The 26,660-nt window shown below is 34.5% G+C and overlaps 3 protein-coding genes across 3 annotated transcripts; 1 reads left to right on the top strand and 2 right to left on the bottom strand.

Annotated features, from left to right (window-relative positions):
• Nucleotides 1-5,905: 5,905 nt before the first annotated feature.
• LOC147549896 (mini-chromosome maintenance complex-binding protein-like) lies at nt 5,906-10,529 on the bottom strand. Its single transcript, XM_086666967.1, has 14 exons — nt 9,974-10,529; nt 9,778-9,891; nt 9,559-9,666; nt 9,221-9,352; nt 9,056-9,103; nt 8,503-8,622; nt 8,185-8,343; nt 7,906-7,980; nt 7,672-7,785; nt 7,391-7,593; nt 6,880-7,015; nt 6,527-6,754; nt 6,377-6,444; nt 5,906-6,284 (listed from the first exon to the last, which is right to left on the bottom strand). The coding sequence occupies exons 1-14, from the start codon at nt 10,139-10,141 to the stop codon at nt 6,170-6,172; spliced, it is 1,788 nt and encodes a 595-aa protein (XP_086523093.1). The 5' UTR covers nt 10,142-10,529; the 3' UTR covers nt 5,906-6,169.
• A 61-nt stretch (nt 10,530-10,590) lies between these two features.
• Nucleotides 10,591-13,631, bottom strand: LOC147549895 (uncharacterized). The gene is made up of 3 exons (XM_086666968.1): nt 13,099-13,631; nt 12,873-12,937; nt 10,591-11,098 (listed from the first exon to the last, which is right to left on the bottom strand). Exons 1-3 carry the CDS (start codon nt 13,223-13,225, stop codon nt 10,841-10,843), a joined length of 450 nt encoding a protein of 149 aa, XP_086523094.1. The 5' UTR covers nt 13,226-13,631; the 3' UTR covers nt 10,591-10,840.
• A 10,268-nt stretch (nt 13,632-23,899) lies between these two features.
• LOC147549894 (MYB family transcription factor) lies at nt 23,900-26,393 on the top strand. The gene has a single exon (XM_086671441.1). It carries the CDS (start codon nt 24,929-24,931, stop codon nt 26,240-26,242), a length of 1,314 nt encoding a protein of 437 aa, XP_086527567.1. The 5' UTR covers nt 23,900-24,928; the 3' UTR covers nt 26,243-26,393.
• Nucleotides 26,394-26,660: the final 267 nt, after the last annotated feature.

Here is a 26,660-nt window from a genome sequence, read left to right as displayed (position 1 = left end):
TCCTTCAACCACCATGATCGATTTTGTTGAAGGGGAGGTTCTTGTTAACAAAATTACTAGCTTTTCAATGACGGAGGAAAAAAAGTTAAATGAGATGAATAAAAAAGAAGAAATTCAATTGAATAACACAAGCCCGAACAATTTATTTGATCCGTATATAATCCGGGGAGAATAATTAGTTGTTTCAAATCATAAAATACTTCTTCGTCCATCTTTCTCTTCATTGATTTCAACTCCTGAAATTTGGATAAACCCTATAAATCTAGTTGAGAAGATTTTTAGGAATCTTGTTGATGGGATCAGACATGAAGAAGGAGTTGGATTTGTTGACAAGAATGGTACACCATTATCTGATAGCAATTTTTTTTTCATCTTACCGAATAAAATTCAGGTCTATCTTGTGGGTCAGATTCCGGCAGTTATGAAGATTATCGATGATAATGATGTTGATGTTGATGATGATGTCGATGATGATAAGTTCCCGGAGGGTTTACGTGTTTTACTTTTCGATGATGACCCTGTTTGTCTAAAAGTAATTGAGGGTTCTCTTCTTAGGTGTCATTACAAATTAACAACAACGAGAAAGCCAAAATTGCTCTCAATCTAGTGAGAGAGAAAAATAACAACTTCACGGGTCCAACTATTGGTTGTCCAAGAAAACCATGGCATGATATGCACTTTAAGATTGATGGTCCAGAGACATGTGATGTTCTAACCAACTTTGAGGAGGGTTGGATGAAGGCTTTAAAAGATCAACATGGGTGTCAAATATTTCAAAATAAACTTAAAGAAGGAACAGTGGAAGAAATCAATATGATTTTCGTGGAATTGCAAGTTCATGTAGCTCAACTAATGGCATATCAATTTGGGAATTCTTTTGTTCAAGAACTTTTAGCGGTTTGTGACGAAGAAAAGATTACTGAAATTCTTCACTTTGTTACTCGAGATCGATATGAACTTATTGATATTCGTTGTGATACTCATGGAACAAGATGTGTACAGAAAATGTTAACTTATTTGAAGACACCAAAACAGATTTATCAATTCTTTCGACTTAGTTGTTCCGCAGCGGGGGAGTATGATGGCGGTCATCCCCTTAATGGGACTTTCGGCCAAGAGATTAGTGGGCGTAACGGCCAGGTTACTACATTAGCGTAGTTTCCAGATTTTAGTGTTTAGGATTTCTATGTTTTAGTGTGTTAGAATTCAAGGAAAGTATCCTTAGTAGTTATCTTCTTTCTTTATTCGAGTCTTTCTAGGAAAGTACAATCTCTATATAAGAGAAGTCCAGTCTGTCTTTGTTCATCAGATCAGAGAATATTATGAATCAAGTTTATTGTTAATCAAGTTTATCGTTTTGTTCTTTACTTTATCAGTTTATTTACGTATTTTATCATTGTTATAATGGTGGATTCCATTACTTTTACGCTTCCGTAACAATCTACATCATTTTGTATGTTTTCGGAGGAAACATTTTATTTTAGTTCAAAAACTCACTTGATCAAACATTACTCCTTAATCTTTATCTTCTTTATCACTTTCACTGCCACAACTTCTCACCACCACCATTTCGACCTCTTCTCTTTCCTCTGTTCCCCTCTCTAACTCATTGTTTCCCTTTCTCTCTTGTTGGTTTGGCTTTCTCTCTAACTTATTATCTTTTTGTCGTTCTCACTCTAGATCTATCTCTTTTTTATTGTAGATCACTCTCATTATTTCTCTTGTTGTAAACATATATCTCTCTCACTATCTCTCTTTTTCGCAGTCTTTTTCTCTCTTTTTTGCAGTCTCTCTTTCTCCCCCTCTCTCTCCGGTCTGTATAAACCCTTCCTTAAAAACACAGAGCTCTTGGCCACGAAATGTTTTGTGGTCACGAAATGGTTATGGCCACAAAATATTTTGTAGCCACTAAATGGTCATGGCCACAAAACGTTTTGTGGCCACAAAATTCTCGAGGAGGGTCTCACAAGAAACCCTCCTCGATGTCAGGTTCCGACAAAGGGAACACTTCCCTTGTTGAAACGGGGTTTGTTTGAGAGAGGGAGATAAACAATGAGAGATTAAAAGAGAAATAAGGAGTGATCGAGAGACATAGATGGTGAGAGTAATAGAGAGAGATGGTAAGAGATCGACAATGAAGAATTGGGAGAGATGTTTGATCAAGTCAATTTTTAACAAAAAAAAAAAAAGACGCGTCTGATTCAATATTTATCGACTAAATTTTTATTCTGAAGAATTTTTTTTATTCTCCAAAGTTGCGGCCTTCTTTTATAGATGTCTCAAAATGTTTGTTAACTTTCCTTGTATAACATTCATTTAACTACTAATATGATGACATTTCTGAAACTATTTTTTCATTCAAATACAATAAAATAATTAAATTGGTTCTAAACTTCTACTAATGTTATTTTCAAAGATTATTATACATTAAATGTGGGTAGTTTCGTATAGTAATTTTAGTTGTCAACATTTAATAAGTTTTTCTTAATAAGTTCAATTTTCAAAAACTACAAATAAAATGAAACGGAAGTATAAGTTATTGCAACAAAAATAAACATAAAGAAATAGGTTACTTACCTATTCCATAGGTTCTTATTGATGATTTTTTTTTTGTACTTCAACAAATTGATTGTTACCAGAACTCTTAATGTTGTTGTGATGACCTCATTACAACGTTGCATTCCCTAATGATAGCTCAATGTTAGATTGTCTCACATTGAGCCTCTAGTACCTTTATACATGTATGTTTATCTATTGGAAGATTATGAGCATCAGGTTCTTTATCATTGTTTAACAAAACAATTTACTTCATTGGCACAAACAAAGACTGTCAAATATGTCAAATTGAAACCACTCAATATGCATTACTATATTGTGATTACTTATATTTGACAAATCTGGTTTTATTTCAGCGTTCATTATTTACACATTATATCTGTCTTCAGCCCACGAAGAAGAAGAGGATGGTGAAGAAGAAAAGAGAAATCCTATAATTTTTTCCAGAGAGAAAATTAATTTTAGAGGGGTTGGGCCATTGGTCCAAAAAGGGGGGCAAAATGAAAATTTCATCCAAAGTTGCCTAAAAATGAAAGGGAGGTCCAATGTGTCAGTTTGGGGGTCAAAATTACGTAAAGGGCCCTTAAAAAATAAAGTATTTACCGTTCATGCCATCGAAAATTACAAAATTGCCATCGAAAATTCTCGGGAAACGATTTTTTTTCTGAAAAATAATCTGACAACCCGTCCATCAGAATATGTACTGTTCACAAAATTACGGAACAGCCACCGAAAAATTTCCGGGAAACGAAATTTTTTTCGGGAAATTATTTTATTTACTGAAAATTTTTTTCTGTACTAGACATTTTTACTGGGCGGGAATTTGAAATTTCGTAAAAAAATTTGAAAATTTGGGCGGGAATTTGAAATTTCGTTTGAAAATTTCAAAACTTCGAAAAAAAAAATTTGTGACCGGAAAATTATTTTATTTACTGGAAATTTTTTTCTGTACTAAACACTTTTGCTGGGCGGGAATTTAAAATTTTCAAAAAAAATTTAAAATTTGCCCGGGAATTTAAAATTTTCAAAAAAATTTGAAAATTTGGCCGGGAATTTGAAATTTCGTTTGAAAATTTCGAAAATTTCGAAAAAAAAAGATTTCGTTTGAAAATTTCAAAAAAAAATTGAAAATTGAAATTTTTTTGTGTACGGGAAATTATTTTATTTACCGGGAAGAGATGGATTGCTGGGCGGGAATTTGAAATTTCGTTTGAAAATTTCAAATTTTCAAAAAATTTTGAAACTTTGAATTTTTCGTGTACTGGTAAATTATTTTATTTACCAAACATTTTTTTTTTTCAGGAAAACGTCAGCATGTCCCGTCCAAGGGCAAGAGGGGAATAAAAAAAAACTGACATTTGGACCTGCAACTAATTTTTGGGCAAGAGTAGATTTTTTTTGGGTTTACCCCCCACTTTTTGGACCCCTGGCTCAAAAATCCTTAATTTTATGATATTGTAGAACAAAAAGAATACAAAATGACCTCAGTGATCATTAGAGATATTATTTCTCAAACAAGTCAGAACAACACATAATAAACATGAAAATTGTAGTTATTTCTAAGAAAAAAAAAAGCACTGATATTTTTACTTATTATGTGAAATATTTTGATTAAAATAACTACTTCGAACACCAAATAAACTTAGACCAAGCAAAAGTAAGATTTCTTTCCACCAAAAGTGGTAAAGATGGAGCTTCTAAAATGGGTTATTGGGATTTAGGACCACAAAGTATATTTTCCCAAAACATTTGGTGTATAATAAAAGTGGGACTACCATCTCATGTGATGAATGGGGCATGATACATATACCCTCGTGGCTAACCGATTGTTATAAGGCAAGAACAAAAAGTTTATTTCAAATGTAATAAATAACCATGTCCTATTAGTCATATAGGACATTCGACCATGTAAACAGTCACGTGGGCGGGTCATTCATCATTTTTCAAGTGAATTTGATCGTGATGAAAGGATATTTGGAAATTGTGATTTTTGTGGACTTAGAAGAAGGCGAGTACTTCTCATACAATAGGAAATTGATCATATTATTGTTGTGGACCCGACATTTTTTGTTTTCTCAAGGAGTCAAGGGTGAGTATAATTTGTAAGCTATAATGATGCAGTACTCTATCATACATATTATTTGATTGAGTACTTAAACTTGTTTTCTAGAATATTGGAGGTCATGGATGTGAACATTCAACAACCTATCAGCCCACCATCCGTCAGTCTTGTAGGTTCTACCTAGAAAAACTCCAACCTACATTTCACTGTACTTCTTCTTCTAATATCATTGCATCTTAAAATATGAAAATGTAATAAACAAATGAAAATGCCAATTGGGAAATGCTATTCGGCCCCAAAAAGAACAATTCAGTCCAAACTATTCTCACACCAAATAGCATTTATATTGCTAATTATACTTTTTACATACTAAAATATTTGTATAAATAAGAGCATCTCCAATGGAACACTCTAACAAACACTCTAAAAGTCTTAGTTATCAAGGATCAATAGAGATTCTCTTTCCTAAATGTCAATATAGAGATTCTCTTTCCTAAATGTCAATATAGAGACACTCTAAATTTTGTTGGTCTCCAATGGAGATCTCTAAAGTGTCTACATTTAATACACATGTCATTCTTCAATTCTATAGATAAAAAATAGCTGAAAAGCAAGACTTTCTGTTGGTTGAAATTTAAAATTAACACTTAGAGAGTCTCAAGTAGACACTTTCATTTTAGAGTTTCTCTCTCTAGACACTCTATAATAAATGTGTTCACCTCATATTAGAGTGTCTAATAAAGTGTTCCATTGGAGATAATTTTTTAACAAAAACTCCAAAAAATCTATGTAACACTGGTGTCAGTTTCCAGGCGAAATAGTGTTCATGTCATTAATTTTTCTTTTCACACCTTGAAATACTTGAAAAAATTTGAAGGATAAAATGGGCATCTGAATTGGATATTCCAACAGGCTTTATTTACACCAAAGACAAAATAGAAACTAGACAAAATATAAATGGTATTTTTTTCTACTGATTCTTTGGGATATTTCAATAAACTACTGATTAACCTGCTTATCAAATAAAACTACTAATTAATTCAAATAATGTTAAGATTCTTATGTTAATTCAAATGTCATCATTTCTATATTCAATTAAAATAACTTATGATTTTTACTAATTTAAATATGGTCATGATAAGGACATGGAGTATTGTCACACACTAATAACGCTATTAATAAAAGAAATTCATGCAAGTAAATATTTATTATTTAACTCAAAATATCTCTTTTGGCATAAGGTGACTAGTAAGTCAAGAATTTTGTTTTTTGTTAATAGAAAAAATATTTAGGGGTGGTGGATGCATATGCATACTCAACTTCTTTTTCCAATTGTTATTTTCTTTTTACAAACATCATTCAAATTTCATCCCCACATATTCCATTACTTGGATTTTCATATGATATAGACTTTTTGGAAGATCAATTAACAAAAAAAGAGATGCCATGTTGCAATTGAAAAAACACTGCTATTCTTCACCGATTTGTTTTTTCAGAATTGAACAAAAAACTCCGATATGGATTAGTTCCATTACTCGCGCCCTTCATCACTCATTTAAGTCTCTCTTTCCTTATCCTTTCCAGCTCTTTGACCATTTGCCAATGCTCTAATGTTAAACTGGTTTCACCAAAGCTAGCGGACATTAATCGCGCCATTGACAACCACCTGCAAAATTCGATAAACTCACCAATTAACTTAATAAAAAATCAAAAGAAAAACACAAAAAAGAGCATAAATCTGAGGTTGTCGGAAAAAACCTGCTGAAATCATTGGTTCCTAAGCTTCTATCTTCTTGTCTAGCTGCAACTAAGTCATTTTCGATAACCTGCAATATTTCATAGAGCTCGTGTTATTTATAATCTAATAGTTGTTTCACGAAACTGTCCTCGGTTTGACTTTTACAATACCTGTTGCAATTCGGGGCTAATGGAGTGCTCGAGTGATCTTTGAGTGGCTAGGTACCATCTCCACCCTTGTAGTAAGTTTGAATCAGCATTTACAGATGAACTCACATTAGAAGGCTGAAAAGGCAAGACTAGGTCTGCTGGTAAAATGTTCGATTTTGCTTCGGAAAGTATTAGCAATTGAACATCGGTTGACATTTCCAATTTATAGTACTCAAAGTCGTATTCCACCTGCCATAATCAGCGAACCAAGTAAATTAAGCTAGCAAGTTGACATGGTCGATTAACAATTGAAATTTTTCGAGTTTTCATTTCATATAATAGTACTTTTAACCCAAGAAATATTATCAGAATACCTTCTGCAAGTCCATTAAATTCTTAAGCAACCTCACATTCTCGACCCCTGTTGAGTTAAGGGTCCCTTCATTTAATTTTGTCTCGTCGAGAGTTAGATGGGTCCCTTCAGCAAGCTGCAAAGTTCCAGTGAGAAGCCTAGCATAAAAAGAAAACAAAGTTAGCTCAAGCTATTTGTGTAAGGATAATCCTACACCGATTGTGGAAGGGCCTCACTTCTTGAGCTACTTCTAGGGTAATGGAGGCCCAAGACCGGCAACACTAGTATCAAAGCCCCGGATAAAACAACTACCATACCCATAACCTATCGAGGTGAAGAACCAATATTATTAGAATAGTCCCAGGATGTGGAAGGGAGAGGTGGTCCATGTGTGAGGGAAAGCCTTACTCCTTCAGCTAGCTTTTAGGGTGAGAGATGCAAGACCAACCAACAAATCTTGACGAGATAACTATGGAAGCAGCAATGCTAATACTTGAAAGGGAAGAATTGCTAATTTATGTGAATGAACTTGCCTGTTTGTTTGGTAATCTTTCTTGGGAGCAAGTAAGGCAGTGTTAAGATACTCCACAGAGAGAGGCATGGATTGTGTAAAAGGTACAATGTTCTGGAGTGCAAGGTTAAGTTGACTCCCAAATACAGAAACACTTTCTCTGCTAAAACCCGTCAGGTTTAGCGAGAGCTTCCCCACTGCGATATTGTCAACTCTAGCATGTACCTGCTTGAATAGTGATATGTTTAGAAATTCATCTAACTAAGTCTCAGAAGTTAGAAGGAAGAACGATTGAACGAATACCTTGGACAGGAGATGCAACAGAAGACACTGAGCTGCTATACCATCATTACCAAGCACAGTTGTAAGATGGGTCATTAGAGATTCTCTTATGCCTCTGACCAAATTAGGTACTGACTGTAAGATCAAATTGAATAATATCAGTTAATAAATGCATCTGAAAATTATGAAAAAAACAAGATATGAAAATAGTGACGAACGATATGAAACCCGTGGAAATGAAGAGGTATTTTTTACCACATCGACAGGGAAATCAACAAGGAAATCCTGAACTCCGAGCTTCCGGTGGATTAAACAATGGAGTCTTGGTACCTGGTTATTACAAATTTTGAACATCTAAGTAATCCATAGTAAGGGAAGATGGATAGATAAAGATTTTCTAGTAAGAACAGAGAGGTTAGTATATTCTAGTGGCCTTCGTTGGAAATGGTAGCCATTCATGTATAATTAGGGAAAGTGTAATGATATACAAAACCTGTTCATAAGAACATCAGCTGATGAAATGGATCCACGAACCTTGTTAGGAGGTAAATGGTTTAGTGCATCTTCGGAAAAGTCAATGGCAATCTCATTAGGCTCGTCCTTAGGAAGCATAAGCTCTGGATCAAAGGTAAAGACACCAATGAACTCAAAGACATCATTCAGCTTTAAATCAGATTCGGGTGAATCATATATCTGCATAATACAGTTCAACATAAACTTCAAATTTTATTTCAATCAGAGGGTGGGAAAAATAAATTTAGAAAATAGATCGAGCAAATATTTGAAGGTTAAATATATGGGACCAGAGATAGTATGAAACAACACGAGTCGAGAGACTGCTTTTAGATATACCTTGACTAGACATGGAAGAGATTTTGCATCAAAATCAGGTGACATGCTTTGTAAAGGAGAGGTCTCTCTGGGTACTGATTCTTGCGAATGTGATGCTTGGCAAGATTGACTTTCATCCTTCTGTTACCACAAATGGGACAAAAAACATTTGAATGCTTTAAAATATATACAATAGGGTTGATGCAAAAAATCATAAGCACAATTTCATTTAAACGACAAATTATTCGTAAGAGAAGCAACACGGTTGGTAGTTCCCTTCCATTAAAAGGTCAAAGGATGATTTTTCCGGGCTAATATTTTCCAACTGGATAATCCTATGTCTTCAAGAAGTCACATTTCTACCTTAACAAAGAGAAAAATCCGCGATTGAATCATGAAAGCTGTAATATCTTTCATCATCAATTTAATGGTCTGATAATCATCTCCTTGCCATTTCCTCCCAATTTTTTTTTTTTCCAAAATTTAGCTTCTTAATGGTAAAGAAGAACACAGCATTCACATTATGCAACTTTTATTTATCCACTGATTAAACTATTAGAGATTTAGTGATTACCATCTTCTTGGTGCTTGTGGAGCAACCTTCCATCCCATGACTTGATACCTGACATTTAAAGAGTATGTCAAGAAAAGCTAAACATAACAGGATTGCTCGAATTAAATGATTTGATTATCCCATCCGAATTGTCATCTCAGTATGTAGGAATAAAATAGGCCATACATCGGAATCCATTGGATCCACAGGCATATCATCCTCTCTCCTCCGCTTCTCTCCATGATCGGAAGTCCAGCTTGTTGTTTCGGGTGAAGATGCAGAAGAAGTTGATAGAAGCCAAGAACTTTGTCCTGGGACCTAAAAACAACGACAAAAATAATTGAAGAGACAAAATACACCAGCCATAAATCAACACTACAATCTTCAATTACGAGTGAATTTCACTTTCATAGATAGTTTCGAATCAAGATTATTAGAACTGTGTGACTAACAAAACTAAAGGTTTATCCTGTGCATATCTACTAAATGAACATTCATTTCAAGTTGATATAAATCAAACTTACTGGAATACAATAAAGAAGATGTCGATCCCAAACACTAGTTTCAGATGCAGAACTCATAGGAAACGAAGCAACATCAGTGAACTTGTTTGTCCTCCATGTTAATCCATCCTGTAAAAAAAACCCATTTTTTTCTAATAAAGGGGAAATCATATTCATGATCATAAACAGTAAACACCCTAAAGTTTTAAACCTAGAAAGGACTTAAAAGAGAAAATGAACCTTGAAAGCACCAACATAGAGCTCGTTTCCAAGCATATCTTGAACCATTCCTCTGAACCGAACCAGAGAATTAGATTGGATCCGACTGACATTTGATGAATCAAGAATAGGAATCTGAATTCAAGAATCCGTAAGCAACGCAATATTACTAAAATTAGGGTTTTGGTGTGATTGAATAAATATGTAGAGATCTCACCTGAGATAGACCGCCTTGATCAAAGAGACAATCCCGGAAGATATCTATGACTCCCCAATCCTTGTCACTGAAAGTCGTGGGATCTGAACCAGAGGCTATCGCCTTCTCAAACGTAACCCTAACAGCACCGAGAGGGTTTGACAAACAATCAAAAGGAAGACCCACCATTTTCGCTTACTGACTCTTCTTTTTTCTCTATCGTTTGGGGATGAAGGAAATGAAACAGTCGTTACAGACTGAACAAGTTTCAACTCTATAACCCTAAAAGTAGAGCTTCCCGCCAAAGCTAGGGAGGGGATGACGTATTCCCGCCATTTTGCAGTGATGTAGTACTATCAGTTGCTCTTTTTACAAACATGAGACGGAGTCATAACCGTTGGATTAGTTAGAGACTCTTGGGGCGTCTTTATGTATTCCCAAAATTACTCAGACCCGCCTTCACTCTTGATGCTTCACGTGGGTCTCGGACTAAGCAATCCGAGAGCATTCGGACTGCCCTGTCCGTGTTGTTCAACCCAGCATGGACTTGGCCCTATCCAAGTGTCCTCCGACTGTCTCAGTCTATGAGACGCGACGAGGGGAGCAGGCCAAGATTAAAAATAAATTCAATCCATCTCTTTAATGTACAAATATTTATAATAAGTATAAATTAATTTGTACATATATCAAACCCTTTCATATTCTCTTAGTATCATCATAAAATTGTGAAATCTCTCTCTCACATCCATATAAGATCTCTTCAAAAAAACATTACCATCTATACCAATAACTATATCTAGTAAGATAAATCCATACCTTAATAGTTTAGTTTTTCTCATCTAAAATATGATTAGTTCACCAAAAGACATAAGAAACTTAAAGTCTAACTTAAGGCATGTAATATTTGTTTCCACATTTGCATCTCCAAGCTTCTGGGTAATACTCTGTCGTAACAGGTGTTCCGGGAGGAACGGGTACATGAACGGGCTTACATGGCGTACATTTTCCGCATTTTGATGTGCATCGAGGAGGAGACGATCCCGGAACACTCAAAAACCTTCTTATACTTGCAAGAAGCAAATGCCTCCTTAGTATTGACGTAGCACACAATCTGTTTTTATCTTCCTCTGAGGGATTGTTGATCACCTGTTAGTTATAATGAAAGTACATTAGTTATAAGATTAAGAAAAATATAATAGATATGGATGGGTCGAAAAATGAGCAGGTAGTGTATACAACAATGACACAAACACACTTTCGTCACATCTTTGTCGAAAGAATTATGCTTATTCATCATAGAATAGAGAGTGAAAAGATAAAATTGCCCCTTGTCCTATTAGTCACGTAAGACAGACAGTGCACAAAAGTGTACATAAGGGCTTTAACCCTTTTTCTAAAGTATTATCGGGGTGATGAGTCTGCTAATGTGTTGGGTGTTGTAACCTAGGGCTGACTTCGATCATTAGTGCTCAAAAGGTTAATTCAATTGAGAATTCCACATTTCACATTTTACATGATGAAGCTATTAAGTTGCATGTACATGCCAAGAACAGGACACATGGATGTGACAAATATATTAGTGAACAAAAAATATCCAAAATCACCTATCAAGATCTATGGGACCGATCTAGTTGTTATTTACGGATATGTACAAACAAAGGACTTGACTAGATTGTGAATTATTTAAAATTGTTTGGACGCACCTCCAAGTATTCAAGCTAAACAGATACGAGGATGAGGGCGAGGAAGAGAGAAAAATTCAACCATATAAAAAAGGCAAAATTGAAAACAAAACAGAACGCCAATAATATGAAAAAGAAGGCATATGAGACAATCTAGAGGACCCAATAATGAACTGGTTATGTTTGGATTGGAGGACAGGGCAGAAACCAACCCCTATCTAATCGTAATCTATTAAAACATAAATGAAACATTTATTTCATTATACGAGCATTAACAAAAAAAAAAAAAAAAACTAATGATTTTAGAGCATAGTAACATTTTTGTAAGGGCGTGGCTCTATAGATGCATATTTTTGCTCTTGGCCCGTCCCTCTCTTGGCACTATCTGCGTTAGTTTGAAGCCCATGGTCGAAACAACCCAAGGACATCCTGAATGGGGTTAATCCGTGTTGTTCAAACACAACACGAAGTAGGCTTTGTCCGAATGCTCCGACTGCCCTTGTCCGTGGGGCATTAAGAGTTAGGTCGTACCAAGAGTGTAAAAGAGGGGCGGCTATAAACGCTCCTTTTTTTCTAATCTTATCATGGATCTAACGGGTAGGATGCCAGTGGTGTCGGTTACGACATAGATTTGTCCAGTTGCACGTTAATTATATCGAGGAGACCGAGTAACAAGGACCAAGACTGTCCACCATCCTTTGGTTTAACGGTTGAACACCCCTCTTAAGCCCACGAGGTCGTGGAATCGAGTCTCGGTGGAAGCAGTCTGCCATCAAGAGTTATCTCATGTAATTTAGGCAATATATAAAGTAATAAATTTGTCGGGTTTTAGGCCTCTTCCATTATGGTTTCAATTAAGCGGTTATCGTGCTCATCAGATCTTTATGATGTATCAATGTCTTGGAACGAATAAGTAGACCGTAGTCGATTTCTCAAAAAAAAAAAAAAAACCAAGACTGTCTACTACAAAATGAGACAGAAATTATCGGTACGCCTGTACCGTCTATCACAAACCCGTGAACTGTTTTTCTTACAGGTACGAATTGTGATGATACTCTCTGTAACAACAATTATGTTTTTCTTCTTCTATTGGATTAAACGGTTCAGATTCTCTTATATATTCACAGAGGCGCATTTTAGTCTCTGTTCTATAATCTCTTATTGAATTAGACTGACAAAAATGTAGAAAAACAAGAGAGTCTATCATCATAGAATTTAGAAGAAACTGTAAAGTTTACCTGGAAATAACAGTCGGCTCCTTTTCTACCACCACCACCACCAGTCCTTTCATGATTCCTAATACCTGTCAAACAAATGCAAAATAGAGGAAGTTTGTAAGTAAAAAATTTGCTACATTTAGATGAAATTCTAAAATGGGTATTTGAAGATTCATTAATAATTGTTAAATTTAGTCGAAAAGGAGAGATGGGTAATCAGGAAAATTATCAGATTTTGTTTTCTTACCGATACAGAGAGTTCTTGTGTCAAGAGTGCTGAATAAAGAATAGAGAGAGAAAGTGAAGATTGAAATGGAGAAGAAGATAAGAGTTGTTTTGTAGATGAAGCTCTTATTGGTTCTAATCCAATCCATAGATGAGACTTTAGAGAGAGAGATAACTCAAAACCCCTTTAATCAAAATAAGCCCACCTTGTGATTTCTTGTATTTAATTACACTTGAGATCTATGGAGTTGGGTTTTGCACAGTCTCATACAACTCTCTGAGTAATCCATCCAATTCTCACACTCTCTCTCTCTACAAATTATCTGTTGGTACAGCTTAGTGGGTGAGAATTTAGGCTAATGAAAAATTGAAATTAAACTACTCGACCTCTGTGAAATGAACCTTAGTTCTTATCAACCCAAATGATTTAACAAATATCATCTGTGTGTCTCTCTCTCTCTCTAGAATTTGGAGAGTGAATTGTAAACCTTCTAATTGAAGTGCCCAAAGTTGTAATAATGTAAGTACAAGTTATATGCTCTTCTTGAAATCTACTTGACTTATTTGTCTTTCTAAGCTCTATTTTACATTTGGGTACAATGACCATTTTACCCCTTAGTATCATAAAATTATCTTCTTCTTTTTTTTGTTGCAAACCTTTCCATTGCTATTAAAATTTAGCCCAGTACAAATAGAAGATCAATAAAAAAGGACTAAAAATAACAAATGTTAACGAGTAGGTGTTTGGTTTGCTTAATGCCAAACTAGAGGGCCTGAAATGGAAGTCGCCAGCGTGTGGGTCTCAGCATTACATTCACGAGGGCGAAAATATAATTCCACATTGTTAGCTTGGATCAAGCCACATATCTCGTTCGCTTGGTCTAGAATTAGCCACGAGTCTTTTTGTTGTTTGTCTAATAGTAAATCAACTGGAGAGCGGATTTGGGTGGGAAATCTCGCTCTCAATCTAAAAATAAATTCTCCATTGAACTTCTTGCTACCGCCGCAGCCAACCCTCTAGTCATCGTGTATGCACCGTCTACATTTATTTTCAGTTTCCTTGAAGGAGGGGTCCATTCTTCGAAATACACAGTAGTAGAGTGATTGTGAAGATCTAAAGGGTTAGAGTAGTACCTGATTTGTTGTTGGCTTTTGCGATGAACTTGCTGTGAATTGATGGCAATGTTATTGATATGAAGGTAATTGCAAGCCTTCCACCAGAACCAAATGAGATAAGTATATCTTACCAATAATTCATTTGATTTTTGTCCTTGATTGAGTAATAGCTTAAGGTTGTTAATATGACTTGATGCTATTTTCCAAATGACCGCCTAGTTTATGGTTGGACTCCTGCCTAACTCCTTCGTTTATTGAAGATGCCTGTATGACCCCTTTATCTTCTTTTATGTCATAACCCTTTAAAGTTAACATTTCTAATCCCATTTTGCCCTTATGTGTAATCCACATCTCTAATACCCATCCCATTATTTCACTCCTTACATTCTTTCTTTTTTCAAAAATTAATTGGATGTCACATTCAGGTGACTCTGTTCCATTTTTAGATTTGAAAATTGAATAAGAAGAAGAAGAAGAAGAAATTGACTCTTTTTATGTTCTTCTAATCCTATAATTATTGATTGAGTAATAGCTTAAGGTTGTTAATATGACTTGATGCTATTTTCCAAATGACCGCCTACTTTATGGTTGGACTCCTGCCTAACTCCTTCGTTTATTGAAGATGCCTGTATGACCCCTTTTTCTTCTTTTATGTCATAACCCTTTAACGTTAACATTTCTAATCCCATTTTGCCCTTATGTGTAATCCACATCTCTAATACCCATCCCATTCTTTCACTCCTTACATTCTTTCGTTTTTCAAAAATTAATTGGATGTCACATTCAGGTGACTCTGTTCCATTTTTAGATTTGAAAATTGAATAAGAAGAAGAAGAAGAAATTGACTCTTTTTATGTTCTTCTAATTCTACAATTATTGTTTGAAATCTGCGATTTTGATGGTTTGATGAAAATGAGTTGAGATATAAAACTTCAAATAAACACGTAATTCTGATTTCCAATTCGTTCAACCGGTATATTTGAATGTACAAGCCCATTGAGTCAAAGAGCTTTGTGGATCATCTTTAATGTCTTCAGATATCTGGTTCATCAATTCCTCTCATCTTCAACCTCTGCTCAATCTCTTCGTATAGATATTCATTTTGTTTTGGATCAGGCTTTCTTGATCCAGATTTAGGCCTAACAATGTCTTCATTCCCCACTATTGTACATGGCTCATCATAAGTTTCATCATCACCTAAAGACCGCCCACCGTAATCTTTCATACTACGCGATTCATTACATCTTCATCGATTTTATCAAGAACAAGATCATCAACTTTGCTTAATCCTGTGACAAATTCTGCTTCATTTTAATCATCTCTCCAATTTTACTACTATATTAATTTTTTTCGGCGATGACCTCCATTGTCAATGCAGACTGTGATTAATAATGGTCTTATTGAACTCCTCAGAATTACACCCAATAATTTGGAAGTAATTAGATTGTGAATTAGGTGTATTTTATATCTACATTAGAACTGTTCTTGCTAGATAACTGCTACCCATTATACAAAATTCTATAGCTTTTCTACTTAAAATCGATGAATAAGACGAACCTGAAAATAATTTGTAAGCTTTAGGCATTTCTCTTATCTAGGTACCATAAAAATCTCACTAGCTTCTGAAAGAAAAGACCTTGATCAACCATAGTACGTTTCAATCTTCTCTCGGAATCTTTTCATCCAATAAAACTAGTATGATTTATAAAGTTTAGATCTTTGGGTAAGTAAGATAATGTATGAAGAAGATCATCTTGGGGGAAAGTGGGTAATCGTTACAACACAGTATAAGAATTTTAGTACCTAGTTTAAGAGCCTCTAACTGAGTTAACTCAGCTATCCGACTCGGAATTTCACCAAATGGCTCATTGTTTTCTAAAATCAGCTCCTTGATAGACTTTAAACCGGCGACTTCTAGCGATAGATGACCCCAGAGTTGATTCCCAGATAAGTCAAGAAGATTAAGGTTAGAGAGAGAAAATAAAAAAGAAAAAGAGATCATTTAAGAAGACTAGGGTTTTCTAATGACAAAAAAAAACTGACGTTTTGGGTTTCCATCTCTTTCGTTATTAATGGTGAGAAAAGTTGGAGAGAGAAGTAGATGAAATGTACAGAGAAGAATAAATAAAACCTTAAACACCACGAAAGAGAAAGAGATGATGAAAGAGGGAGTTTTAAAGAGAGAGAGGGAGAGAGAAAGAGAGTTGATGTGAGAATATATTAAAAGGAGGGTACTTCGTGAAAGAAAGTTCACGATTAATGGACTGAAAATAACCCTAAGGACATTTTCAGTAAACAAGGGGGACAGGCACGAATTTAGTGATAAATTAGGGGGCATTTCGAAATCAACCCTAAAAATAATTTGCCCAAATAATTATACGGAGTATGAGAGAAGGAGAGAAACAGTTGGGATGAAAAGAGCAGTTAGATTCAGTTGATGAAGCACAGAGCAGCAAAGAAAGAGGAAGTATAGGAGAGAGAGAGAGAGAGAAAAAGAGAGATCAGATATACCTATCTGTTGCCATGGCAAAGCAACATATCTTTGATTTACTTTATGTATTGGGTCAATTTAATCAAACCATTTTGGTGCAACACGCATGAGACCATATATTAGTGCAACCTATACTGACTAGAATCCTTGCTTTTCTTATCTTCTTTCTCAAGTGTCAAATTAAGGTAATCTTTGATAGATTTCACAATATTTTGGTAAAATCTGGTTTTTATTTCAATATGGATTACTTGTATTAAGTAGGTATTATTTTTGAAGTTTAGTACCTGCAAAGGTGATTTGTTATGTTATACCTTTTTTTCTTTGTTGAAACTCTATCGATCTCTTCAGTGCACCACAAATATATATATGGTTACAACTTTAGTTTTACTCGGTATCGATAGTATTTCCATTACATTATTTTAATTTTACAAAGTTGAGTTCTACGTAAGACAAATAGAATTTACCTTAAGAGAATGCCGACCTTTTGCCGCTTTCTAGTCAAAAATCTAAAAGAAGCTGACTAGAGAAAAAAAGTTAAAAAACAATGTGAGGGTAACTCTGAAAAGAAAATAGGTGACATAATAATCAAACTACGAAGCAATTAGCTAGGTTATGAGTCAAGGTGTTTATTAGTCAAAATATGGAAACCAAACATGAGAGTTGGTTATGTGTATGGTGCACGTTTTGAAACTCCTTTTTTGAATACTAAAATTCTGCATTGAAAATGCTCTAACGATATTATCTTGTCTCATATGTATGTCTATGGGCCATGAGGTCCAGTAATTATAGACTATCGGCCCAAAATTGTAGTCATTGACTCGTAGCACATAATTGATTTATAGGATGCTTAAAAATTTGGGCTAAATCTGGTGAGAACAGTTGACCCAAAAATTGTAGTCATAGACTCGTAGCACATAAGAGATTTATAGATGCTTAAAAATTTGGGGCGAAATTTGGGGAGAACGGTTGGTATTCCGCTTCTAATTATTTCTCGCTTTTGATTGGTTAAGCGAAAATTTCCACCCACCTTGAATTTAAGATGGACCAAGTTTTGAGAGCATTACATCCTATCACTGTTGGAAAAGAAATTATGTCCTTCAAGGTCTCTTATGAAAATTATTGCCTTAAAACACAACCAGCTTCATAAACACAATAGGACTAAAGACAAAGGGACCATGGCATTCATGTATGTGTTCTTGGCTCATCCTCTAGCACTTTTCAACGATGTGTGAGAGTCAAACAAGAGAAAAAGAGAGACCCACAAGAGAAAGAAAGAGACGTCTCTCATGAGTCTGACTTGACTCTTATCTTTCCTTTTTTCCTTCCCCTATAGTCTGATTAAAAACTCTGTTTTGGTTGAACAATATTAATGGCTGGGAGCTGGTCATAGACCACATAGCTCCAAGGTGATTTGCCATTTTCAGAATAATTTCCTTAGTATTGATTGATATGTGTTGATATAAATGGGTGCATTGATTGGTTTTGAAATGCCTGGGTTAGATTATAAATTTTCAGCCGCGATTAATGTGTTGTAAACTTGTTATTAAATTTTAGTCGTACAATCTCAAATTGTATTAATATTGGGTCTACGGGTTTGAGGCCCAAAATAAAATTCAAAAATAGTTTAAAGTTCAATTTTTCCAGAAAATGGGTTTTTAGTCATTTTCCCTTTTAGAAGAAAAATTATTGATACATAATTATTGATACCCAATATTTCTTATTAGTTGTATAAATGGGTGCATTGATTGGTTTTGAAATCAACACATTATGTGTTGATATAGGTGTAGATTTTGGACTAGGAACTCAAAAATTAATTGATATTAGGTGAGTACTTGTTTGACTATTTCAGTATGTAGTCTATGACAGTCAAACAAGGACATGTTTGATTATTTGTGACCACACAATTAATACTAAAGTTATGTAATGTACTCATGTATGATAGCGTAGCTCCTTAAATTAGAAAAAAAATATTGAGATGACCTCATTTAAAAAAAATCGTCCACTTATTGTTAGGTCAGAGTTAGTTCGATTATATTTTTTATTTTAATTTTAATTTTTGTCCTCTGGTATCTCTCAAGAAGCACTTTTGTAGGAGTTCTTAGGTTCTGCCATTCCTATACAACTAATAAGAAATATTGGGTTCTTTAAAAAAATATCGAGTTGATTAATACTTAGCACTAAAATCATGATAACCAGATTGGTAAGTCGGTTGGTTGTGAATGATGGAAATTGGAATGCTTCTGAGTTTGAACCCCCTCAATTGCATTTTTTTTACTTATATTTTTGGTAAAATCTCAAATTCAACCTACATTTTAGATCGATAATGCATCACTTTTCTTGTCTCAAAACTCACTTATGCTTTCTTTAGCAAACAAGATATTAAGCGCCGTAAATCTCGTCTCCAGGGCCGGCCCAAGCTTATTTGAGGCCTAAAGCCAAAGCAAGAATAGGGCCCTTTGTGTACAAGCAAAAAATAATGAAGATAAAATATAAACTATTGGGGAAGGAGGGATTGAACCCTTGCACTTCACCTCACAAACCAGGTTATATACCAATAAGCTATAACAATGTCTTCCCTTTTTATTCATTAATAAAAACTACCCTATAAGAATTCATAAAAGAGGCTCTGAAATAGGTGGGGGACCAAAGCAGCCGCTTTGGCTGCTTTGGGCCTAGGCCGCCCCTGCTCGTCTCTATTTTTCTCTTACAAATTCTCCTTTCTCTCTCTCTCTCGCTTTCTCACTCTCTCTCTCGCTCTCTCTCACACGTCGATCTCTCTATCTAATTTTTCTTTATCAAATCCATCTATCTAAACTTTAAATTTGGAAGGTTGTGCATGAAGAAGATGGAGGGTTTAGTTTTTCTAGTAAGTTACCAGACACTTATGTTGTGTTTGTTTTTTCAAAATTTTCAGATCTGTAATCTGAATTGGGACCAATTCAGATTTCAGATGTTTGTTTTTATAATTTCACAAAATCTGAAATTTGGACTGAACGATTAGATGTCTGAATAGGCTGAATAAGGACCAAATTATTTCAGACTTCAAAACAAGTCTGAAATGGACTCCAACCGTCTGAAAACATTTAAATGACTTATATATCCCCACAAATTTTAAGAAAATACTTCTCTGTCCACATCTTCATCTCTGTTACCACCATCGCCTCTGCCGCCGCCACCTCTCAAAACAAAAGAATAATCACATCAAAATTTCAAGATTAAGATTAGATCGAGAAGGTTGGGACGGTGATTTTCGAAGCATTCTCCTCCATCTCGGTTCTTCACTCTCTCTGTTTCGACAACTTCTATTCTGATGAGGAGCAACTGCGAGTTTGAGATCTTCTTCTAGGGTTTTGAGAACGGAAAGTGCTGTTAGGATTTGAGAGTATGCAGTGGTGCTTGTGCTCTTCTGTTAGAGTTTGAGAAAGAAATAATGGTTGCTAGGGTTTGAGAGAAGATGATATGACTGTTAGGATTTTGAGTTTGGGAGAGATAGGCTGCTAGGGTTTTGAGTTTGGTAGGGAGGTTGTTAGGGTTTGGGTTTGAGAGAGGATAAATAAATTTGGATACTACTATATGCAACTTCAGTTTTGCTAAGGACAACTATTAGACAAAAATAACTAAATAAAACTAACTAAAATTATGTCCTAAATTGCTAACCAACACCAAAAATCAAGTATAACCGAATCTCTCCTCCATTTATATACAACTTTAAAAAAATTATTACACAAAATAACTAAATAAAATTAATTGAATTTTGTCTTAAATTGCAAAATCCAACACTAAAAGAAAAAAAATCAAATGTAATCGAATTTTTTCTCAAAATTCAAATTTCTATTACCATAATTAATTATTCATAAATAAAATTTATTCGAGCACTAAACTAAAAAGTTAACCAAATAGTAACAAATAAAAAAAAAATTATATTCCAATCAGAGCATTCCATGCTGTAATTTGAGGTAAAATCCAAAGAAAAAAAAAAAATCAAATATTCGAATTTTTTCTCAAAAAATCTTGGGTTCATTTCTATTACCATAATTAATTATGCATAAATAAAATTTATTCGAACATTAAATTAAAAAGTTAACCAAGTATAAATAAATAACTAAAAAATATTATATTCCAATCAGAGCATTTCATGTTGTAAAAATCATACTACATAAAATCACTATGTATATTTTTAAGGTTAGTATAAACCTTAATAATGTATATTTCATAAAATCATATTACATAAAATTATACTACATAAATATAATGTATATTTTTTTTTAAATCCTATAACACGTCTAAGTATTTTTTTAAAAAAATATTAGATAACACTAATACAACCAATTTTATTTTTGTGTAATAAGTTAATAAAAGAAAAAATGGTGTCCAGTACATAATTTTGGGAAGTTAAAACATAGTTGTATTTAACAATCTAAGATTCAAAAAATTATTTGCTAGATAAAACCAATAAATCGATCTTTGGTGTTGTTTAGCAATTTAACAAAAAATAAATGGTTGTGTCTAGCAAATAGCTTTATGAAGCAATTATGCAGCTTCTTTTAGCATTTGTCAATAATTTTGATATTATGGATAAGGGTATAAAAATCAATTTCTAATTTCAGACCTATGAATTCAGATGGAAAAAATAACCACTTCCTTTCAGTTTTTCAAATTCAATATTTTCAGATTCAGTTTTTCAGATTCAGACTCAATACGAATAACAACACCTTAGATTTGGTAATCTTGTCAGAAAATTTGTACATATTCATAAAATTTAATTATCCAATCAAATTCTTTTTATGTAAAAGAAAAAACCTACAGGTTAAGTCCTTATTCTAGAGTTCACTTATCTTGAATGGTTTTCTAAAAATAAAGATCTTCACAAATCAGAGAAGTATAACACGAAAAAATGCTAGGCGAATCACATATAACGACGCCATGCCTAATTACGTAAGTTTGGATTCGTTCACGACTTTATATGTTTTTCTATAGTTAAATTATTCAATGTTTTTGTTCATTAATTCGCGGTAAAAGAATCATTTATCTCTAGTATAAAAGGGACCGACTCAAGTTTGGCACAGGGCCTCTAGATTGATTGTTTGTCATGGCCGTGTATGGAGAATTGGAGATCCCTTGTTCTTTACCTCTTGTTCCTTTGTTCCTTTGTTCATTACTCTTTCATTCCTCCTTAGGCCATTACTCTTTTTTCTCTTTCTTCTGTCTACTAGTAAGTTATCTCTGTGTCTGTCTGTTTTATTTGTATTTAGGTAAAACCCATAATTTTATTTCTACTGCCATTTTAATATAGTAAACAACACACACATATTATATGTGCATAATATATCTTCAAAAATGGGGAAAAGATGGTGATAGTCGGCTCTTCAGGGTTCGAAGTGTCTCTGTGCCCTCATGCAAATGCAATTATCTCGATAGAGAAAGAAAAAGAAGGAAGCCACTAACTTATGTAGGCAAGGGAATCCTGTCAGTAGGTATCACCATCTGATACCACTTTTATGTGACTAGTAAACCATAAATATGTCATGATACTGTAATGGGTTAATTCTGATTTGACCCTCCACTTAAAGACCCACTAGAACATTTGGTTCCTATGACCAAATTTTTGTTAGTCAACTTGCATAGTCAATTTTTTCTTTCTCCTTTTGCCCATGTTTATAAAGTATTTCCTTCTCTATTTTATTTCTTTCTTTCTCACCAGATTAAGTCGTTCGAAAAGGGACGCCGACAGCAGGAGACTACCATTCCCTGTGAACTTCAACGAATTCTGTTTTCAATCACTTTTCATCACAAACCTCACCACCAACATACTCGTTATCTTTCTCTCTCGCTCACTATTTTTGCCTATCTCTTTGTCACTCTAAAACGTCAAACTGAAGCTGCTCCAATCTGAAGCACAAAAGCTTCAAATCAACGCTTATGTTGAAGCTTCAGATTTGGAGCTTCAAAGAGAGGGAGAGAGAAAAAAAAGAGATATAGCCAAGTTCAAGGTTATTCAACAGTTGCTCAGCTCATAGTTGACTCATCACTCATCATCAGTTGCTCAACTCATGATGGTAATGTGCAGATTGTTTATGAATAGTTTTGGGTCAGTTGACCCGTCATATGTCTCGAGGGTGGAGCATTTGAAATCCCGAGGCCTTTCTGCAAAGTGGAGGTGTCAACTACTTAGTTTTGGAGTTTTTATTCTACTATTATGCTCATCGTCTCTGTTAATTGTTGGACCATCAGAGAGCCAAACGTAGGTCTGTCCTCTTCTTCGAGCTCTGTCTTCAAGGTAGGAGGTGGCGGTGCTATACGTCCCTCTCTCTCCGCAGTAGACGTTGGTTCCTCATGTTCCCGCTCGACTCTTTCCACTTCATTTTGTCTTTTCTTTCAAGTTGTTAATTTCTTCTTCTTTATGTCTTATTTTATCCATGGCTTCCAAATATCTATCGATAATAATGCCGGGAGTGGCTAGAGTAGCCGCTATACTAAACGAATTTCTTACAATAGATCGGAGAGGTTCTCTCCTTGCTCAGTTTTTATTTGTTTCCTTATCTGATCCAACTCATCTTCAGGGCCGACTCTGAGTTTTTGGTGACATGAAGCAAGGCAAAAACAATGTGGCCCCTTCAATTATAGCAACGAAAAACTATTATAAAAATGTATTAGTATCGTGAATATTTTTATTATATTCATGTAACAAAAAGGTAGTGATAATTACAATCACTTGAACGTCGTTTTTTTTTACATTTTTTGGTGTGAAATCACTAATAATTGTCGAATAATCAAGCGTGTATGTTTCTCAATAGACAAAATAACCAACCTGTTTAACCTTTCTTGAGACATAGTAGACAAAAATGTTGCTTCATGGATAAAACATTTGCATCTCGTTTCTTTTCTTCTCTTAAACAAGTTATTGCTTCCGTCGAATCTCTATTAATCTCCAGACACAGTGATGAAGATTCCAGCGACGGAATGTCCTGTCGGAAAGTCTTTACAAAAACTGCCTATACGCGCACCCGTACTAAAATGAAGGGTTGCCTATAGAAACACCAGTACAAAAATTGCTTTGGATTCTCTCCGCAACAACGGGCAGTAAAGAAGTGTAAATAATTTAGTAATAATACATTTTGTGTACTGAATCATTAAGTTTTGAAGTGTGAAAACAGTAAAGCCTCGATTATACTGACACAAAAATATAACAAAGTTCAACCCTCGCGTGCGTACTATTTTTTGAACGTTAATTATAGTAAAGATTCGAATTTCAATTCATTTTCTCTCTGTTTCCCCTGAACTCCTATATTAGGGTTTTGGAATTTTCTCCATTGACTCGATTCTCGATGCAAAACAAAACTTCTGATTTCTTCACGTTTTGGACGAATTCATAAACTTGTTCTTCTTCATCATCATGATAGATTGTTGAAGACTTTCTTCTCTATCATTTAATGAGATTTTGCATTTATGAGAACTAAAAATCTTCTAGTGAGAGAAAGTTAGAGAGAGAGAGAGAGTGAGATGATTTAGGTGGGTTTTCGTTCTTCGAGGGTTTCGTGCTAAACTCAAATAGTTGTTCGAGATTTGGAAGAGAGTGAAAAGGGGTTTCTTACTCTGATAATCTCTCTTCTTTCATTACTCGATTCTGCTTTTAGGGCTTCTGGGGAGTTTTTGATAAGCTAAAGGTCTTTAATGGATTCTTGAGATTTGGAGTCAGTCATCATCATAGAGGTTTCAATCTTCAATCTTGGGTTGATTATACTTTTCCATTATAATTAGGGTTATTATAATTACAGATTTGATCTTGTTTTCTTTCTTTGGTGTTTCAATTTCAACTGTTTATCTACTTTATTTTTATCATTGTTTTTTTGTTTTCTTCTGCTCTTTTCATCGATCTACAAAGAAAAATGTAAGAGAAAGATCAACTTTTGAGCTGGCATTGAGTTTTCTTTGATAAAATCATTCTCTTTTTTCTCACTCTGTTTTTTCTCTGCCATTAAAGAAAGGGTTTTCATTTCTCAAACTCCAGTTTCTTTTCCACTCTATAATACATCAATTTCCACATATTCTGAATCAAACCCTTGCCTGAAATCCACCATCTCCTCATCCTCCTTCATATAGAAACTATTTCCAGAAAATCTCTGTTCTTGCTCTGTTTTGCCCTCTTTCTTTCTTCTTGCTCTGTTTTGCCCTCTCTCAATCTGATTTTTAATGTTTTAGAACTTCAATAATATACCTAAAGGTGCTTCATTTAGGGTTTGTTTTCATGGATTCTACAACTACTGTTAAGTGTTCTAAACCTTCTTCCAATATATCTGACATTGTTCAAAGATTTGCTAAAGTTTGCAAGTTGAGATCTGTTGGGGTTTTCCCAAGTGAAAACCCTAATCCCTCTTACCAAACCATAAGCAACAAAAATGATTCTAATGATGTTCGTAGTGATGGAACTGAAGATACTGAATGTAGTGACCAAAAAATCCATCCCCAACCCATTGAAGAAGCCCTAATAAAAACCCATGAAGATCTTTCTAGTATTGCTGTTTTGAAGCTGTTTGATACCATTTCTTCTCTGAAATTTGCTTATATTCAGCTTCAAGAAGCTCATATTCCTTATAATCCTCAAGGAATCCAAGCTGCTGATGATCGAATAGTAACAGAGTTGAAGACTCTTTCTGATATCAAAAAATCTTTTAAGAGCATCACAAAACCCAAATCAAGTTCATCTTTTTCAGGTCCTATTATGGTTCAAAAGCTTCAAGATCATGAATCCTACTTAGAGAAATTGCAGTCTCAAATCCAAGTTAAGGACTCTGAAATTCTTAACTTGCAGAAGGAAGTTCAAGGGTTGGAAAGGAGGAACCAGGTATTGGATTCAAAGATTAAACAAAAAGCTTTACTTGAAAAGAGTTATCGACCCAAATCATTTTCTGATGCCTATAAATCAGCTACAAAATCAATCCATGATTTTGCGAAACCCTTGATTAGTTTGATGAAAGCTTCAGGTTGGAATCTTGATCTTGCAGTGAACTCCATTGAAGACTCTATCAAGTACTCTAAAAGGTCTCACAAGAAGTACGCGTTCGAAGCTTATTTATCGAGGAGAATGTTCCATGGACTTCCTCTCGATTCTCATAATGTCGATGATATCTTGAGGTTTGAAGATCCATTTGATGCTTTAGTTGAGTACCCGAATTCGGAATTTGCAAAATTCTGCAGATCCAAGTACTTAATGATTGTGCATTCAAGAATGGAGAAAGCATTCTTCGGCAATTTGGATCAAAGAGCATTTGTTTCAAGTATTGGGCATCCAAGAACTCCATTATATCAAGCATTTGTGAAAATGGCCAAGTCTGTTTGGGTTCTTCATGCTATGGCAACTTCCAAAGATTACAAAGCTGAGATTTTTCGGGTTCAAAAAGGGACTGAATTCTCAGAGCTATATATGGAGAATGTAGTCGAAGATATAGATGACACAAGTAAACTCATTTCCAATCCTAGATTGAGAGTTGGGTTTATGATCATGCCCGGTTTCAGAGTTGGGCAGATTGTGATTAGGTCCAAGGTTTATCTCACCAGTTGAAGAACACAGATATCAATTGATGAGATCAACTTATGGTATTTCAATAGCTATTATCAAGACCCATGCTCAAAATTTAGTTTTTTCGGTTGTAGACTTGTGCATCTTGAATTGTAAATATAAATATCTAATCTAAGTTAACTTTTTAAGTTCCTAGCATTGGATTTTATGGTTTGATACTTTTTCTGTTAGTGTTACGAGCACAAGATGTTTTAATGACATGAATTATGTGGTAAGTCGTGTTCATTACAAACACATTTTCACATCCGAACTGTCTAGAAACATTGTCACGTCCCAACTGTTTGTGAAGTGTTCTCAACAAAAAAAAAACTGTTTGTGTAGGGCCGAAAAAGAACTTTTAAGCCTCAAAACTATGTTTAAAGTTGAAGGGAAGGAATCACGAAGGGAAATGTTATATACA

The sequence above is a fragment of the Eschscholzia californica genome, unplaced genomic scaffold, assembly GCF_041429995.1.
Source record: "Eschscholzia californica isolate CP2 unplaced genomic scaffold, dmEscCali1.0.p SCAF_3, whole genome shotgun sequence".
NCBI classification, from domain to species: Eukaryota; Viridiplantae; Streptophyta; class Magnoliopsida; order Ranunculales; family Papaveraceae; genus Eschscholzia; species Eschscholzia californica.
This window is presented reverse-complemented; position numbering and strand designations above follow the sequence as displayed.